This window comes from Haliaeetus albicilla, chromosome 17 (genome assembly GCF_947461875.1).
Source record: "Haliaeetus albicilla chromosome 17, bHalAlb1.1, whole genome shotgun sequence".
NCBI classification, from domain to species: Eukaryota; Metazoa; Chordata; class Aves; order Accipitriformes; family Accipitridae; genus Haliaeetus; species Haliaeetus albicilla.
The window spans coordinates 18,096,012-18,116,454 of record NC_091499.1 but is presented as its reverse complement, the minus strand read 5'-3'; the positions used below and the strand labels follow the sequence as shown (position 1 = coordinate 18,116,454).

Below are 20,443 nucleotides of genomic sequence, written 5' to 3'. Positions count from 1 at the left end.
TCTGTCCTGCTGTAACTGCTGTTAATCTAGCAGAGTTAGTCTTCAGTACAGGTAGCCTCACATGTAACGCATTGTTTCTTGATCTTATTTTTTTATTTCTTATTTAGATAGATAGTAGCATTATGTAACAAGGGTGTCAACAATCTTCCAGTTCACTGAACCATGAGAAGGATTTGAGGCTCACCATGCTCTTTTCTTGCCAATGACAGTTCAACCAACATGGAAGAAGTTAGCAACATTTCCAAAAGTATTAAATATATCCCATTTGGCTAAGGACCTTCCTTGTATCTTCCATTACAGTCAGATTTTCCTCTGACCAGGGTCTTAGTTCTGACTGCCACTAGGATAGACCTCAAATCAAACCTAAGTTTTTAAAACATTTTTCAAAGATGTCACTGTCAAGGCAAAACAGAAGGGCAAAACAAATTTTAGGGTGTGGTAAGGGAAAGGTAGCAAACTGGTATATTTCTGCTGGAGAGTCAGTTCATTTTTAACTCGGGTAACTCATCTGCAAAACAAGCTTCCAAACTTCCTTTGGTTTCAATTCCTAGCAGCTAAAAATCAGGGCTTCTCCTGCAATTCTATCCAAAAAAGCAGATACTGAAATTCCAAACAAATATGGTATTTGTTTTCTAACTTAACTAATGCTAGAAGCAGTGCTAGAATTTAGATCTCCTATTTCACCTGGCATACTAGTACATCTTTCAGGTTACCATATTTTTCTTCAAAATTTAAGTTTTAAATAGAGTCAAAAGACATAGCTGTTAGCAACTGGTAAGACACTGCAGAAAACACAGGTAGAGCGTGACTGATTTATTGACAGCTGTGAGCTCAAACACACAGAATTCAGCAACTGAAGCATACTTATGAGAATACTTATGCTAATAAATCCACATTATTTGTTATACACTACCTTGCCAACAGAAATTCTTGTAATTTAGTTAAGATTTCTTAAATTAAGAAATATGAGTAGTGACACCCCTCCTCCCTCTCTTTGAACATGTGAATGTGTCTGCACATAGTCTAAAGCTTTAGCCTTACCGGTGCTGTCATCATAAACAACAGTAACTGTTTTCCACTTGAAGAACTGCACAAGGTCAAGGATGGCACGGCTGAGTGAAGAGAAATCTGGATAAAGGCTGACATAGAAGGAGTCCTTGTTGTCTGACACCTGATGTTTCCAGCGGGTCTGAATATGTGGAACACCCAAAGCGTTGCAGATGGATTGCACAGCATTAGCTGAGGAGCTATGGGATGGTCCGAAGATAGCAGCCACCCCAAGGGACAGCTGATCGCAGGCTGAAGAGGAGACAGAAGTCTGTCAATGATGAAAGAAGGCAGTGTGCCAGAAGGTATTGCACAATTCATATTAAACAAAAGGCACTCCATGAAATATAACTTTTATTGCTGACAGAGCTCCCTTCTTGTGTAACACACTCACTTGCACAGATTTCAACCTCGGAATACATTTCTAAGCTTCCACTATGAGCTGATGAATAGCAACACTTAACATCGAAATAGTGCTCAGCTACGTTTAATAAACACTTCTATGTCAGTGGAAGCCACAAAGGCCAGCAATTGTGTATCTTTTAAAAAGCACTGACAAGAGAAGAGATTTATGCTCAGCTGCATCTTACATTTGGAAAGGGGCCATATGGGACAGTGTTATAACCTAGGCTCTTTAAGCATTAACTTCTTCCTCAATCAATCAACACTATCTCTACTGAGATCCTAATTACTCAGGAATTGTACGTGTTAAGTAGATTCTAGTTTAGTATCAGGCAAATGATTGATATTCTTGAAATGGACATTTGAATTTCTGTATCTGAAAAGTAGGCATATTGACTAGAAAAATTTAAAGGTCAACATTTTCCGTAAAACAAAATTAAATTGCTATCTGCTAATGAAAAAAAAAATCAGTGTCCCCTCTTCAACACCAGAAATACTCAGTTTTCTACACCTATATTAGTAAATAAAACAGGCCCTGAGAGTCACTGACATGATACTGCTGTATTCAAGTGGCTTAGCTCTCCTCTTTCCAATATAGGTTGGCCCTACCTATACTATGCATTAGCAGTCTCTGGTCTGTATTATTTCCCACAGCATGCTCCAGTATTATCTTGTAGATTATTAGCTGGAACACGCCAAAAAGAAGGCAGGAAAAGTAGTCAATACTGCAGACCAGTGTTTCAGCCCATGTCCTGCTACTGTTTAGATCACTACCATAGACATAATCTTTATGAGTATGCAGTTATGAAAACCAACAGATTCTGTATCCTAAGAAAACATCCTATTTGGTAGCGAGAAGTAATGGAAAGTATCTCCCTAATCCAATCTTGATGCGAGTATTTTTATGAGGATTGATTAATTAATATTGTTACTCCACCATCAATGTTCCTGACAGCTGAGGATACAAGCAATAGAAATACATCTTGCTGCATTACTTTTCTCAGCAAGTCAAAATTAATTATGTTATTGTGCACATCCTTTTCAACATAATGAAAATATTGCTAAGTCTTTCAAGTGCATTCCAGAAACTATGCTGGCACACCTTTTTATTACTGCAGCGCACCGGTGGTTTAAATGAACTTCTCATATACGTACAGGATCTCCATTGCATTTCTGAGCGTCGGATCAGGGCCTAAATGACTAGCTTGATAAAAAAACATTTATGCTAATATTGCCCTTCCTAAGAGTAATCAACAAGCTTTATGCAAATGTCAGTAAATGGGATCACTAACAACAGCAATAGCTAGCAGATGGCTTTTCAATGGGCTTTTTTTTTTTTTCCCCTGTTTCTGAGATTTGAATAATGCAATGCTTTCACACGTGATTTAATATGGCACTGGCTTTATCAGATGCATACCAATTTTTCTAGTGCAATGAGGGATATTTTGTTTGCATTTACATTATTCTTCACTGAAACAGTATCTTGGAAATACCATCTTGCCTTCAGATTGCTCTTTCATATAGTACCTTTAAAAATCCATTAATATTTCATCTATATTCAACTTCAAAAGTATGTGTTACTCAGAGGTCTAAGCAGGCTATTTCTGATGCAGCGCCTGCCTGCTCACTAATGGACATAATCATGAACCACAAAATGAGTCAAATGCTTAAACCTCATTGTTAAAACTCTGCTTTGGAGCCATCATAATAAAATGAACCATTTTATGTTAACCTTTAGCCTTTGATTCTGAACTAAAGCACCTGTCAGCACAAATGTAGTTGGCTGTGTTGTGAATTGATGAAGCAAAAAGCTATTAGCACTGGAAGATTACACAGATTTTGATACAGCCTGACCAGTTACAAATAGAGAGTTGCATTCTCATCCAAGATGCAAGTGGAAACAATGAATACATACAATCTATTCAATATATCCAATCCACGGCACATTGCCATTCTAACTTCAGCTATTATAGTCTATCAAGATTTAGCAACATAATATTAGGGCTAGCTCACACCTTCAAGCAAACCCCAAGTAAGGGCTAAAAGTAGTTGCATTGTCTCAGGAAAGGATTAAAGATTGCAGAACAAATTTCTCTGCTGTCTACATCCTCCCTCAGGAATGGAGAGAATCTGTCCCGTTAAATTTCACAGGACAGTGCGTGCTGGAGTCAGGAAGCAGTTGAATTTAAAAGATGAGGAATAAAGGAGAAAGAAGGGGCCAGAATTAAGGAGCAGCCCATTTATTGGCTGAGATGGAAAGAGTAGTCTCTCTCAGAACCTGCTTTAATCCAACATCCAAAACACCAGAATAACAACTCAAAAATACTTTGTTAAAAGTGTTGTTTGCCTCTCTCTTCTTCCATACACTCTCCTCTGCAAAGAAACCATCTTGCTAGGCATAAATACTTAGCCCATAATATTTTTCATAAATCAAAGCATCTTACAATGACTAAACTGTGTGTATTTCTGTACAAATATGGATATTGTCTATTTTCATACCTAACAACAGCCTATATTAGAATTATTAAGCAAATAAACAGATAAAATGGGTTAACAAGATTAGCTCTCTATGTTACAGCAAAAGAGAAAATTTTCTCATATTTTTTAAACTGAATCAGTATCATATTACACTTTTAAGATGTACTTCATGTACATTCATCCTAACACAGCAGCTTTTCCCTATGTAGCATTTCTAATGTGGCATCAAATGTTTTCATTCATCTTAGCCCACTATAACACCAGAAAACCCTTATTGTGTAAAGCTTTCATTATTTAACAGTTGGGAGTGGTATGCTGGGACCAGATCACTTGGCAAATTTAGGCTAGAAACCTGTCATAAGATGTAGAGGATGACCTCTGATTCTTTCATCCTTCTTATTTTCTTGTTAAAGATAACATTCATATGAAATTGGCTCTTCAATTTATAAAAAAAATGTTTTTAAAAAACATGTAATACAGTGTAAAATTCAGTCCTACTAAGTTCTGACACCAGGCTTTGCATTTTCTCCTGTAAATACATACTGAATTTGTTGGGGTTTGTACTTTTTAGGATATGGCAATGCTGCAGTACAACTTGCATCTATTGTCATAGACTTGAACATAAAACAATCTGAAAACTTCAATTTTTGTGAGAATCAAAGATTTGAAAATTTAGGAAAAGTGTTCAAAACTATTTTTAACTTTTAATTTTTCTTTAAACAAATCATTTATAGTTAGGAGAAAAAAAGCTGAACTCGGGCCTAGAGATTTACCTGATAGCAAAATTCTTAAGCACAGACTTAATATTTAGGCTTATTTTTATGCCTTGTTGACATAAGATGCACAAAATTACAACTATTTGTTCCCCTTTGAAGCCCACACCTGTTAACTATGAGACATTCATATGCTAAAGGTATTTGTGGAGATGTACTTAAAGTGATTGAATGCTTAAAATTGAACTGGAGCCTTCTTCCAGGTTCACTAGAATTTGGAGGCACTTGGCATTTTCCAGGACAAAGTCTAGAGATAGTGTTTTCTCACTCCAAAGGAGCTGGTCTCAAAAACACCCTAGTCACAAAGCTTAGAAAAATTTATTTCAGATTTTAAATATTTAAAGAAATAGCTTTTAGACAGGGGCAGTGGGAGCAAAGGTGACAATGTAATTTTCAAGCAGGTACCATTACAGCCTTCAAAGGGTGGTCTTTAAAGCAGTTCTTTGATGTCAGCCACCAACTTGCACAGTCTCATTGCACATTGCATATGGCTTTATTGGACAGATATTTTTTCAGGTAGATAAGCCAAGTGAGTCTTAGTTGCTCATTAAAAAAATTAAATATGCAAAAGGTTACCTTTTTTGGATGCTTCAAAACTGTCATAGAGATTTATCTTTTGGGTGTCGTATGTTAATGTGGTGTTTGGCAGAAGAGTTCTGTTTCTGTTGATTGTGTTCACAGCAAATCTGAAGGCTAATTCTTCTGCTCCCATTGGACCAGATTCCACACACTCAAAAATGCCTCCTGGTAGTGGGAGAAAGAAGAAAGAAAAAACCAAACCACTAGTAAGCCAAAACAGCACACAAGTACAACTTTAATCATCAGTTTGGGAAAAGATTCATCAGCCTGAAATTTTTAACTTAATAATTTCATGAGCTGCACTCTATGAGGTTTATCTCATGATTTTGGTGAGGTTTGGGTCAAACCATAAATAACCCAGCAACAAATCAAACTTACCTTAAAGAAAACCTGTTTGTTTTTTTTCCATACAACATCCATTTTACTATTGTGAATAAGAACAGTGTGGCAATATGAACTAACCACACTATTTAGAAGCAAAATAGGAGAGGAATGAAGAATAAGTAATTATTCTTTTATGTAGTTAAACATGAAATGATTACAGTTACCACTTCCAGATCAACCACCACCTATGTGTATGTGACAGGGGGGAGGGAGATTTCTGGATTCTTGTTTTCTACTGTTCTAGACTTATGATACAACTATAATGAACTGGAGAGTTCACTGGAAATGCAACATATAAAAGAGCATGGAACTGGGATGCCCCAAACTGCCTCCAGAAATGAAGATGTATAAGTATTTTAGCATGACTGCGTGCCTGAACTGATAAATACGTTGAGCAAAAGGTTCAAATGTTGCTTTTTTGTACTGAGCCATATGTACACACTAACCTCATTCTCAACAAGTACAGCATTCTAAGCAACTACACCCTGCATAAGGCCTATCATGCAATGAAAACATCCCCAGACAAAGCATACTGCTGGAGTAGGACATGCCTCAAATGATAATTTCTAGAACTCTTCTGAGCCAGCCTTCATCTTAAATGAAACAAATAAGTTTGTGAAACAGTGCTGTGCTTCAGCTGTTCTTTTCCTCATTAATGAGATATCATTGCCCATGAAATGTAAATTTATACACACTTTGCGGTAACATCATTTATTCTTGGGTCTGGAAAGGCCAAGGATACAGTGACAATAAAAGTAATTTGATATGTCCTTATTATGGTGACATAGAGTGCCTCAGAAAAACAGTGAGTATCCATATGGTCTCTTTGGTCCTCATGCTAACAGCATCTGTCAATACAAATGGATGGCCAATGGCCATCATCTGAAGATGACTAATTACAAGCCAAGCACTGTATCTGTGCAAGAAATGTTTTTCCACTTGCTTTCTCCTAGCCTGTGCTTATTCATTTCCAAAGTAATGTTGCTACCTGGCTTTGTATTGTCTAAAAAAAAAAAAAAAAATTGTTCAACACTCCACTTTCTCAGCAAGAAGCTCTCAGAATCTCAATGTACAGGAACTGAGACAGACTGAACTTCACAAGCTACACTCAGTTTGTAAACAGTCTTGTTGAGCAGCCAAGTAGATAAACCATTTCTAAAACAAAAAGAATGTGTATTTAGTTAGCAGCTGTCCCTTTCTGATACTATTAAACATGAAAAGGCTTTTCACTTTTGCAAACCTCATGCCTCTTCCAACCTATTTCTCACTACAGGATGGAGATGTTAACTTTTTTCCTGCAGATGAGGTCTTAAATTCCTGGTGAGAGCCCTAGGGACAGATGCTCAAATAATATTAATTTAAAAGCACAAGCACTAACCCCTGAGATGAGATGTGACTAATAATTATTTAAACATTAGTCATTTAAAACTGAGAATGAGGCACTGATGGGAAAGGCAGATGCTTAAGAAAAATTTAGATACATAGGGAAATGATCTAAACTGACTGAGTATAGAATGTATATATAATCAGTAACCAATATTAACAATACTTCAGAAGCTAAAGCAAAAGAAACTTGGATAACATTCAGGTAAATATAGGCTTAGTACACTTTAAAAATGAAAAAAAATACCATGTTTATTTGCACAATAATGCAATATTAACCTGAAAGGCAACCTACTGCTTTTGAAATTAATGAAGTGCTCTGCTCAGGAAAATGTAGTCTGATAGACAAGATTTTGGGCTGCTTAAGATTTACAGCACCTAAACATTATAAATTAAACTGTGACATATAGGAGGAACCTATTCTGATTTGGGGCAAATTTTTAAAAATTGCTGCAGAAAGCTAAAAATTAGTGAATAAATGATAAGTATTAAGAGACAAGAAAAAGACATTTCCATGAACATAATGAAAACAAAGATAGATTTTATAGGCTTTCCTCAGGCATCTGGAAAGCAGTTATTCAAAGATGTTTGAATAAATCAGTATCACACAAACAGTTATTAAAAAAAAAGATTATATCCTAAGTTACAATGGATTCATAAAGGGAAATAAGCATTACAATACCTCTATATTCTCCCTGAAATTTTTACATTGTAAGATTTCTTCCTTAATTTCAATGTGTCTGAAGCTCAATACAATCTTCCTTATTTATTCCTGTATTTTTTATTCTGCCCATTTCTAAATTCTTGAGATGGGGAAATCCATGTCAAGGATGCTGCCACTATTCTCAGTGTAAGATAAAATAAATATAAAAATGGATTTTGACCTCTTGTATCTGCCTAATTCCTAATGGTAGTGACAGTCCATCACATAGTAAGACAATTTTATGAAGATGACAAAGTCCCTATCTCCTGTGAGTGGCAACGACGTGTAAATTCCCATGTGCACCATTCAGTGGTTTCTTCCCTCACTCACGCTTTCTCTGTCCCTGTGATAAATATATGCCCTGCAAAGCTGGCAGCATATGGTCTGTCTAACTCAGGGTAAATTTCCATTCCTAAGGAACACAGAGGTAGAGTAACCTGTTTCTGTTACCCTATGATTAGGATATTTTGCTAGGAGGAAGGAAAACATAGCTTCTGATTCCTGCTCCTGAATATTTTCACATTTTACACTAGATAGACACTGATTTAAAAATAAGAACCCTAGAGAAATATAGATTAGACCATATATTTGTGGTTTTCTAGCTGTTTTCTAACTTGTAGGATGTCAAACTTCCACTAGTCTCCTTTCATTTGTTTAATGCTGCTTCTGTATCTGTCCGCTCAAGCAGTGGGGGAGGACCATCCCATAATTAAATATTTTGGATGCTGGCATATGTAGGTTCATCTTAACCTTCACACTAAGAGGACTCAAATCAACAGCTTTTCAAAGTGCACCATGTCCTACTGATATGCAAAATGACTGAAAATCCCAGGCTCCTCCATAGAGAATAACAGCTGCTAGCTTTGGCCAACCTAATACTGCATACAGGGCACCACCATTTTTTAATTGAACATCTAAGCAGTTTAAACTGAACTCACACCCTAATCAGAGCAGGAGCTTAGGCAGACACATGTCTGCATTCTGAATATCAGGGTATAGTCACAAAACAGCTCCTCATTCTCCAGATGAGAGCCCTTTTGTGTGCATGGAAGTCTGTGTTTCAGATATTTTCAGGATGCTCAGCAAAGGCACATAAATAAATTCAGACATTGACAGGAATAGGAGGTTTTAAAGGCTGCTTTCTCCATTGCTGCATAAAATGCAAGTAGATACTTATCTGGTAACTTTAAACTGCCTTGGCCTTACTGTTATGTTCCTATATTTGTTATTGAATATGTAAATAAATAGCAAAAAAATACTTTGAGTATTTTTAAGGAAAATGTTGTGTAAATCCACCGGCTTAATGCTAGGAGACAAGCTACAAATTACACTGCAATTTTTATAAAATGGAAAGGAAATGAATAAAAAGGATTGGCTTTCCACTTCAGGTATACTCAATTATAAAGGGTTAGTGGTTTCCAGAAGCTGTTACAGCATACTGAGTTGTGTTGTTCCCTTCTAAGCAGGCTGTTCTTTACTGCTGTTGTACCTTGTATTCAGGATAGCCTTGATAATCAAATAGAGGAATGCACTGTGTGCTGTCAGATAAGCAGACAGAAGAGTCATAAATCTTGCCATTGATACGTGGACAAGCAGCCAAGCTAATGCCTATCTCTGTCTAACAGCTTGAAAAAAATGCAGGTGTTGCGGTTTGTCTTATTTTTAACACAGCTTATATACCCGTAATAGGCAGACACATCAGTTCTCATACACAACCAGCAGCACATTCTAGAGGAAATGGCTGAATTTTCACTGCTACCTCAAAACAGAGACAGAAAACTTAAAAGGAATAGTAAAATGTCTGTTTAATGCTTAGCTTGCTTTAATGGTCTCATATATGACTTCTTCATTTAGAATGTTAATGATACAGCAATTCATCTCTGCCCTATAACAGTAGGGCACATGGCATCACGTAGCTAAAGCTCAGTCTGTAGCTCATGAAGTTTTATTGACTGTGTACAGTAGATGACTGCTGTATAGCCGAACACTTCAAGTTTTCACTGTCATGATAACCACTTATCAAAAGCTCACTAGATTTTAGTAGTGATCAACGCCTGAAGAATCACAGTGATAAGGAATGTTTAAGACAGGCCAGTCCAAGCCAGACATGCAAGAGCAATTGTAAAACAATCTTTAAATACTGTATCTTTTGTAGTGACATCCAGGATAATTCAGATCTCCTATTATTCTTGATATACTAAAACTGCTTTTACTGAACCTGAAATCCATAAGGATTTTGCATCACAGTTGTCACTATTGAAAAAAACATTTATATGACCAAGTTCTTTTTCCATAACCAATAGGGAAAATCCAGTCATCAGTGTAATACTGATGCAGTAACAGTTACTTCAGAAACAGAAAACACTAGACAAAAATGATAGTAATATTTAATCAAAAAGGACAATATGTAGTGTCTAAAGTAGTAAGAGTAATGTAGATATCCTTTTCATTTTCCAAGGGGAAAAAAAGTCTGAAATAGTTTTTAGAAAAACTATAAAGTTAAAAAAAATATTTGTTCTGAAATTCTTCAAATTAAAAAGCCTGCATTTTCCACCAAAAAAGTTTGAAGATTTTCCATTTTTAGTCTACAAGTCATCTTAGTTTTCCCCAATTTTCAAATCATTTTCTCAAACGCAAAATCCAAAGGAAAAAAAAGTCAGCCAGCTTGCTACACATCTTGGCAAAAATTAATGAAAAAAAATTGGTCCTGCTCTTAACTACTTAATTTCACATATAATAGGATAACCAACAGATAGAATTAAAACTTCCATGGTTTGGCAGTATCAGGAATTTACCAGACTAATTTTCAAATGTGAAATCAGGAGAGAAAAATTTAAACACAAACTTATTCTAATACAGCATTGTTGACATTAACAAAGTTATGGAAACAATAACATTAATCATAATTTCATTTTTAACTGTGATTTCCTTGTATGAAGATGTAAGATGAAGTTTCATTTTTTTCTAATAAAACAACTTGATAAAGATCTCACACATACACACACGAGTTATTAATAGCTATAATTTTTTAACTTTATAGCCATATTACTGTTACCATGCTCCAATCTACACAAATTTAACAACAGCTATGAAGAAGGTGGTCTTTAATTAATACATTATAAAAAGTAACATCAGTGACATTGTGCCATGAACACCATTTTTTTAACGATACAGTAAAGTTTAAAATATAATAATGTAAACCCATGTCTTAAGTAACATTAAAAAGGTGACCGAGAGCTAGGAATGAAATTATTTTATTTCTTCTTCCTCACCTCAGACCAATACTTTGAATTTAGGATAACTATGGTGCCCAGCACTAATCCTGATGTGACAAATAGAAATCTCTTATTCTGATTGATTATTTGCCATTCAGAAAACATGAACTCTCAGACAGTCTTTGTTTAATTAACCTGGAAAGATGGGAGAAAGGAGTAACTGGTATTTGTGAACACAGTATCTGTGAACAAAGTATCTGAGATAAAAAACTTTTTAGAAAAGTGTTTCAAGAGAGAATCAAGCAAGTCTATCAGTATTATACCATTAAAATATATGCTTATATCTGCTGTGTTCCAATTTTGAAATTGGCCATTTGGTAATCAGAGCCAATGATTATGCAAGGTGGTACTACGTGTGGAAGGATAACAAGGTCAAAAGCATATTATTGAGAGTTCAGTGGATGTTAGTATACTGTCAGCATTTCCATAGATGGAAGTGATGGCTTTTTGGAAGTGTGAAGGGGCTACAGTTCTCCTAATACAGGCATAGCCAGGAGGCAGTGAGGAGGCTCATCTGAAAAACCCAGTATCACTGATGTGGCATGGGTGATACTGAGAGCAGGAGGGATAGTAGGTGCTGTGCTACAGTGAGTGATCAGGGTTGCTGGCTGAAGGAATTTTAACCTTAATCAAGCGTGCTATGGGCTGTACTGATAATCCAGTTTCAGATCCTGTTACAGATTGGAAAGCTACAGAGGTGGTTCAAATACCTCCATAAAGGTTGCCAGCTTAGACATGTGCTTCCTATAAATACAGAACAAAATTACATTTTAGCCAATTATTTCTGTCTGGAACAGGATTTAAGAAAATGAATCATTGTCATGCAAGACATTAAAAGCAAATGAAAAATTTTCTTCTTTACAACCTTTCCATAAAACAATGTAGTTTAAATTTTTATATCGATTTCAAAATTATATTGAAAGCTTTCTGAATCCCACAACAGCAAGACGTTTAAAAGGATCACTTGACATAGAAAACTCTGTTTATTTGACTTTGAAGTCCTTTTTGTGTGGATAAGCCACTGTGGGAAAAGGCAGTACACTTCAGCAGTATCCTTTATCCATACCGGGTGTACACAGGGTTTGGAGGAGGGAAGCAGGACCTGGAATTTCAGGGGTTAATTTTCATTGCCACTGATTTCTTGTGTGACCTTGGACCAGAAGCTTTTCTGAAAAATAAATATCCCAAAATGGATGTAACAAACTCCTCAACATTGCAATAGAGGCACAATTATTGGAAAAAACAGTAACACATTTTGAAATGAGACATAATTTTTGTTAAAGGCATTCATGGAATCAGTGTGAAAGCATGATCACAGAATCCTGCAAATTTTGCACTATAAAATGCATAGAAAGATTACCTTCAGCATCTCAGTTATCTTTTCACCGATATTTTAGTGTAGTTGCATGAAACTGGCAAGTTTAAGACATTTTTCTCCTAAAAGGATTTGAATTACCCACAGTTTTAAGAAAAAAAAAGTATATATTTTCTGATTGTACAATACATTAGGGGCTAAATATCCAGTCAATGTTAGGTTTATCCTGTTAATTTAATGTTAAATTATATATCAAACCAGGAAGAGTTTGTTTTGTTCCAGGAAATAATATGAGGAAATAATAAGGGATAATATGAGGAAACAATAAGAGTGGATCTCATTTGAACAAAAGCTTCTTTATCTTATAAAACTGGTGAAGAAGATTTTTAAAGATAAGTGATAAGTATATAAGTCAGATGTGACAAATGCCACATGTTGGAATCTTACTTTCAATCAGCACAGTTCCAAATATGCTTTAAAAAGTCATAAATAAAATACTACTAAAAAAATATTACTAGACTGGAATATGCAGCATACTTATAAAACACTGCTTCTGATAGCATCTCTGTTTATGAACATTACTCCTTTCAGTTAGAATATCAACAGAACATGACTAAAGATGACGGGCAAAATAACACCTAAACACATTCATCTACAGTGTTAGAACATACTATCTGTATGATTCCTTCCCCCTTTAAGGATATACATTAGCTTCTTCTGACATGCTAAGCAATTTATTACAGAACACACAATTTCAGTGCAATTATCACGTTCATGTAATACTTAGTCTCTCATGACTAGCAGTAACAAAAGGAAACAAAACACTAAATGAAATGTGACTACAAAAATGGCCTCAGAAGATTGTGCTAAAATGTGCTTTTCATTACTTTGGCTAACAAAATGTTTTAAACTGCCTTAAAACAACACACCTTTGTTTCCTTCCCTTTTTCTAAACAGGCAGCCAACACCCAGATAAAAAGTTTTCAGTCTGCACAAAGAAAACTTTTTTCTCCAAAACTTCTTTAAAGATGATAGTATGCAAATTTAAATGCTTAGGTTTTACATAAATACTTTCACAATGACTAATGCAGAAGTCTTACATCTGTTTATAGGCTCCTTACTGGGGACATACAATCTTCAAACTTTCCTGCTTATAGGTTTGAAGATAGACAAATCATATACCATTTCATTTTATTCTAGAAAGAGAAATTTCTCACAGATAGAATCCTTCAGTAACCTGAAACAATTCTTATGAAGTGTATTATCTAATTTAAGAGAGGAGAAAAGAAAAAGGACATACCTAGGCTTAAAATATATACATACACATATGTAACAGAAGAGATGCAGAGTACCAAATATCATTCTATGAATGGTATGAACTGTATGTACTTTTCACTGTCCACAGAATAAACCCTTTCATAAGTGGATTTAGTATTGTAATAGTTCTTAATAGTCATTCTTTGGGCTGATGAAATAGTGTTTAGAATTCTATTGTGGACAAAGGTACTACAACTGCTTATTTAAAGGACCCACGTTGCTATTATTCAGTGAAATACTTTTTCTTTCCACAGACATTTCAGATAAAAAGGAGGATTGTGGTATTTTTGCTGTGCATCGGCAAAGTAACCTCCAAAGAATCAATAAAAATTTGTTTCTTAAATGGAAAAAAAGTAGAACTCCACAAGTGCTCCTCCATGAATAAGCAGGAGCAAGAACTGGTAAAGCCACTTGTTTAGCAGGGACTAAAAGCAGCGTGGTTTTGTTTTCTAAGGACTATATATATATGAGATATGAAATAAAGGTTTCTTGTTCTGCATATGGCACTATAAAGTGAGAAAAATGAAGTTTTTCAGTTTTTTTCATATTTCAGGAAAATATTTTCAAATTTTAGTTTGCTACATTGTGTTTTACATTACTTCATAGTAATGCATTACTACTTCCTAACACTGCCATGTTACTGTGCATTAACTGGAACAGTTTATTGTTTCCATTTTGTCCTTACAGCTATTAAAAGATAGATTTTCTTTAGTACTGCTTGGAACATTTAATCATCTTTTCAAACTGTTTCCTGACTCTATTACAATTAAACAGTTTGAAATCACTGCTATAGAAATGCTGTGAAATAGCAGGAAAATTTACAATAGTCATAAAAGAATTAAAAAACAAACTTCAAAATCAGACTGATGGAAAAGTTTTAAATGTGACAAACATTTTTTGCTTTTACATTTAATGTTTCACTTCAGTACTCAAATATTCAGTTTCCAAAAATGTTTGAATTAGAGAGTTGCTTAGAAATTAGGTCATTATCTTTTCATCTTAGTAATAATCTCACCAAAAGTCGCTTCTGACAAAGGTATTGCTACCCCGGTTACAATATGGTATGTGCTGCTACAGGATTATCATTTAAATACTTGGAAGCAATTTTCAGAAGACTAAGGTGGGTTATTGAATATTATTTGGAAAAATCTTCATTATTCCTGTCCCTAATGTATTCCTGTCCCAGATGCTTGGACTGTATAGAAATGGTACTCCTGTATTCTCTCAATTATTCTCTTTTGAGTCTTCAGCCATGGGAGAAAGAAGAAAAAAAAAAAAAAAGTGATGTACTGTTAGTCCAGAAACAAGCAAATACTATGAGCAAACAAGTATTAGGAACAAGAAAGAGATGGATCTGTAATGAAATTGTTAAGTGCTAATGTGGATAAAAGACAAAGTTAAACAAAACCAAAAATGCTTCTTAACTTCAAAAGCAGAGGTATTAGGTTCATCTGCTGCTAGACTGCAAATTTATTTTAGAGTTTTAAAAATACATTGGTTCAGAGTCCTTGAGCTTACCTGTTTCACAAGTTAGACCAATAGTGAAACATACTACATTTTGTAATGTGACCTAAGATAAATTATGCATCTCAGTATGACCTATACAGACAGGACATTAGCAGAAGAAATTAAGACACTGCTCCCCGAAGAAATGAATGAAATGTACCATATCAACTCCATAAATAACAAGAAATATAATTATAAATTTAAAGCTTTTTGAAAGATTTTGCATGCTACTTCTCTTCTAAATATTACACAAAAGATGCACAAATTTTGCCACAGATTCATATTTCTAAGTCATTCAATTAATATGATAAATATCAATAAAAAGCACATTAATGTATATGAAAGTTGAATGCTTCAAAAACTGATAATTTATGGCAGATTCGTGTGCAGAACAGATTCTGGTGGGATCTTGAAGTAAACAAGGAAAAACATTTAACGAGGCACAAAAGTGTCTGTTTCAGTATGATACATATCAGAGATACTGATTCACTTCTCCAGTGATAAACCAGCGGTGTTTAATTCACAGCCTGCAGAAATATTATTGGAGGGGCTGGGGGAAAGTGTCATACAGAAGCAGAAGGTAAAAACATTTGACCTGAAGCACAGAGATACCCAATACTTTACACTCCTCTCTCATTTGCAGTACATTTGACTGTCATTTGTTTTTCTTAATAATTACCCAATTATCTTTTCCATGAGAAGGCAGGCATCTGTATTCCTAATGACTGAAATGTGATCTAGATGTGCAAATGATACCTCCACAGTATATCCTTTCACTCTGCTTCCACCTATATCCCAGAATTCAGCACTAGTTGTATCCACAGTTTGGGTTTAGATTGATCATCAATTATATGCAGATATTTTATTAAGAGTCTAAATGCTAAGAAATTATTAGCTAATATGATAATTATGCTCTAAAAAGTTGTTCATTAGTTTGATAATTAAGTTTTAATTACCGAATTAGAAGCCTCTTGGGAAAAACTGAACAGTTGTTTTGGCAGGAAAGCAGGAGTTATGCATTCTACCTTCTATGAACCCTATATATGGATTAAATATTAACTGTTACATAAAGCAACTCTTCCTTTTTATTCTCTCTTCTATATATTTTTCTATAGAGTGGCCAAACTCTTCTAGATAGATACATCTTTAACCAGGATACTGTCTTATCTAGTATCACCACAGTATCAGCTTTACTTTTTTATTTACAAGGATATACTTTAAAAAAAATTCTAAAATGTTTTAAACCACTTCATCCACAGTGAAGACTCATATTTGTAACAATAGAAGACTAGACAGTAAAAATACTCCATATTTTTCTTCTAATTTACATGGTTTAATAAGAAATTATTTTTTTCATCCAGTATGATCAGTTTCTCCCCATGATGAGGCTTTTCTTTTTTAAACACCGTCACCTTCATGGAGGAGACAATTTTTTTCAGAAGGAAAGAAATGTTCCATGAATCATAGGTATCGTATAAAATGTTTTCTCAAGGAACCTATGTCTTACAACTGGATTTGTCAGTGTCCAACGAAAATAGCATCTTCACTGAAGGCCATTTTGTTTTAGGCATATATACAGGTTATCAAGCCACCTTCTTCACAAAATGTACCTCTGCAACCTCTGTTTTCAGGTATTCAAACAAGGAAGCATAATTAGCGAGGAGTTAGGACATTGACAGAATCATTCCAACTATTTCCATCATGAAAACAGTCTAAGTATCAGCAACACAGGGGAAAAAAAAACAGTTTAAAACAGCAATCTGGAAGATAAATTCTACAGTAGTATATAATGTTGAAGCTCTACTTTCACACTAATATCTTGCACATTGCACATAGTTTTAATCCCTGGGGGGAGGGTGGCAGGGAGACAATGGCTGAAGCTGAAGATTAAGACATCTACGTTTAAAAGCCCATAGGTGTGCTGGGAGTGCAAGTTCCCATTGTATTCAATGGATCTTGGAGAACAGCTCACCTGAGCACAGCCATCTAGGACTCAACGCATATGTCCACATATGGGCTACCTGACAATGCTGAAGCTACCCCTCCTGGCCTCTGGTACAGAAAAGGACTGTGTCTTTCCCAGGTCTCACGTCTTATCTACACCGATGGCTCTGAAACACAAACGGACCTCAACTTTTCTCAGTCCTTTTGCAGTTTATCAGTACAGCTTGCCCATTTCATCTGCTAACTTCCATTGACTAAAAGGGGAGCTTGGGTACCGAGTACACATATGTATCTGACCCTTGAACCAAATCCTGCTCATTTCAAAAATGATATAATAGATCTAGAAGAGGTAAAGAGAAAGGCAACAACACGTATAATGAATTTCACGTAAGGAGTGAATGAGAAAGAATAATTCAGCCTGGAAAAGAGACAGCTTGGAGTAAGATAGAATTCTACAAAAATGTATGTCATGCAAAGGGTGGGTACAGTTTTCATATTTACTGTTTCTTCACATACCAGAACTAGAGGGCCTTAGCTGATGCTAGTTATAAAAGCATTCAGTGCTAATTTTCACTTTTTGCAAATGTATGCCTTAGGAAAACCAAACAAGGAAGATTTCAGCATAGCAGACAGTGGATATAGGTTACTGTCTCCTGAGGTGGCTTAAAATCCAGCAACATTACAAGATAAAATAGGTCTTCTTTCTGGAGCCAGGGAATTTTGCTTCTTTCTGATGATGTGAAGTTGTGATATTTGCAGTTGGTAATTTTATGTAATACAGGTTTATCTAATAAGTGGTTTGTATGCTGAGCGAGAACATCCTTGAAACTGTTATCCAAATTCTCTCCATTTCATGTTTATTGTGAAGAAATATATTTGTTCACCAGAAGTAGTAGTTTATCTAAAAAATTTAGTATTTCTCAAGCACAGCTGACAGATAAAAGTCCTAATAAATTTGCCTTTAGTGACACACAATAGAATTGAAATATGTTATTAAGATTTATCAAACAGAAAGGTCAGAGACAATTACATTTAATGTTTTGGTGGTGTCAAAACACAGTTACATTTTTACTACTTTCTATTTCTTCTATACCAAAGAGCAATGTGATTAATCTTCATTTTTTTTTCCACTTAGGCCTTTATATTAGTATGAGTTTTGCTGTGTTGAAGCACTATCTATCCTTTTAAAATATGGAAAAGCTTGAAATAATTTTTATATTTGAACAAAGCAACAGATTATTTGAGGTTTTACTATTATATTTCAGTTTAGGAACAGAAGTGATCAAAGTCTCATTATTAAACCAATTTTATGGTGTAAGTTTTTCGTAGTATCTAAGACCAAAAACCACCAGCTTTTTGAGTACTTAAGTCTTGTGCAACATTTGGTCATCTGACTGTCATTCAGAAATTACACAGACCTCAGAAAACAAGACTTTGTTACCTTCACGCTTCTGTGTAGTAAGGAGTATCTTAAATTTAGTGCAGTTAGTGAATATGACCATTTTTATCTTTAAAAATGTTCATTTAGCTTTTTCTAGTCTTTAAAGATTCACATTTTCCACTAGTAAAGTCTCAGTGACAACTCTGAACCAGAGCGTTAGTTACATTGCACTGGTTTCAATGATTTTTTTGTTGTTTGTTTTGTTTTTATCTTGGGCTCATCAGGCCAGCAATTTAAGGTTATTTGCAGTCACGGTTAGTACTTTAACACTGAGTTGTAAAGAGGAATTTGGGGGACACGCAAAGCAAGATTCAGTTGCCTGAAAACAGGCATCTACTGCCCTTTCAGCCTGCCTGTGACTTTATCAGGGGGCAACCCATAAAGGCTGGCAGATATTTCAAAGGACAAAAAGCTCAACATGACCTGACAATGGGTGCTTGCAGCCCAGAAGGCCAACCATATCCTGGGCTGCATCAAAAGAAGCGTGACCAGCAGGTCGAGGAAGGTGATTCTCCCCCTCTACTCCACTCTCATGAGACCGCACCTGCAGTACTGCATTCAGCTCTAGGGCCCCCAACATAAGAAGGACATGGACCTGTTGGAGCAAGTCCAGAGGAGGGCCATGGAGATGATCAGAGGGCTGGAGCAACTCTCCTATGAAGACAGGCTGAGAGTTGAGGTTGTTTATCCTGGAGAAGAGAAGGCTCCAGGGAGACCTTACAGCAGCCTTCCAGCACCTAAAGGGGACCTACAGGAAAGTTGGAGAAGGACTTTCTACAAGAGCGTGTAGCGATGGGACAAGGGGTAGTGGCTTTAAACTGAAGGGTGGTAGATTTATATTAAATATAGGGAAGGAACTCTTCACTATGATGGTGGTGAGGCACTGGAACAGGTTGCCCCAGAGAGGTTATGGATGCCCCATCCCTGGCAGTGTTCAAGGCCAGGCTGGATGGGGCTTTGAGCAACCTGGTCTAGTGGAAGGTGTCCCTGCCCATGGCAGGGGGGTTGGGACTAGATATCTTTGAGGTCCCTTCCAACCCAAAACATTCTATGATTCTATGATACTTGACAATGACTGCTCAAATAACTAGCAAAAAACAAGTTACATAGAAATAGTCACCTTCTGATCCAACTAAACAGAATTTACTCCCTGAAGTAGAAATTCATTTTCCTTAGGCCAGTATATACTCATTGATAAGAATAAAATTAGAGTTATTTATATAAATAACAATTTTCTGGTCTTTTGGAGGTGTGTTGAAAAGATCTGTAAAGATAGAGCTTGCCCACTAAAAATTGTACAGGTGATACAGAGTACACTTACATGTACAAAACTCATTCTACTGCAAGACTGTTGAAGTTAGTGTGATAGTTCTACTGTAGTAAAAAAGAAAGGCACATGCAGAGACTGATTCAAAATAGACTGAAAGGCTCTTGGCACATGTCTTTTTTCTTCCTGTTCATTGTAGGGTTTAGATAAAATGAATTAAAGCCTGTCCTTCGAGCCTCTTTCCAACTGGTTCTCCTTTGTGTGTATGTATCTACATGTGACTATGGGAGATGCACGCACATGAGCTGGTAACAATATAAAGGTCCTACAGCAAAAGCGTTCTGACATAGTACACTTGTATATTCATAATTCATTTCATATTTACACTCCAGTGTATTTATTTCTTATTCTTTACTAGTTTCCCTTTGTTACCACGTTGCTATTTAACAGATACATAAATATTTATTCTGATATTACAGAATACTGTTTTATTTGTTATTGTGGTTTAATTATTTACTGTTAACTGCATTTTGAAACAAACAGCTGTCATAAAACATCTTCTGTTTTCTATGAGGGTCCTTACTTATAGCTGTTTGCCCCCAATAATCAAAAAATGAAAGATTCCATGT

General features: G+C 35.5%; 1 protein-coding gene across 4 annotated transcripts in view; it reads right to left on the bottom strand.

Annotated features, from left to right (window-relative positions):
- Window positions 1–20,443, bottom strand: part of GRIK2 (glutamate ionotropic receptor kainate type subunit 2) — a 421,417-nt gene that overhangs the window by 287,722 nt on the left and 113,252 nt on the right. For all 4 annotated transcript variants that reach the window (XM_069804941.1, XM_069804944.1, XM_069804945.1 and 1 more), the window contains exons 2-3: window positions 5,277–5,444; window positions 1,042–1,299 (exon numbers count right to left, since the gene is read on the bottom strand). In XM_069804941.1, the coding sequence (XP_069661042.1) occupies window positions 1,042–1,299; window positions 5,277–5,444 (426 nt within the window). The remainder of the gene's footprint in view (window positions 1–1,041; window positions 1,300–5,276; window positions 5,445–20,443) is intronic.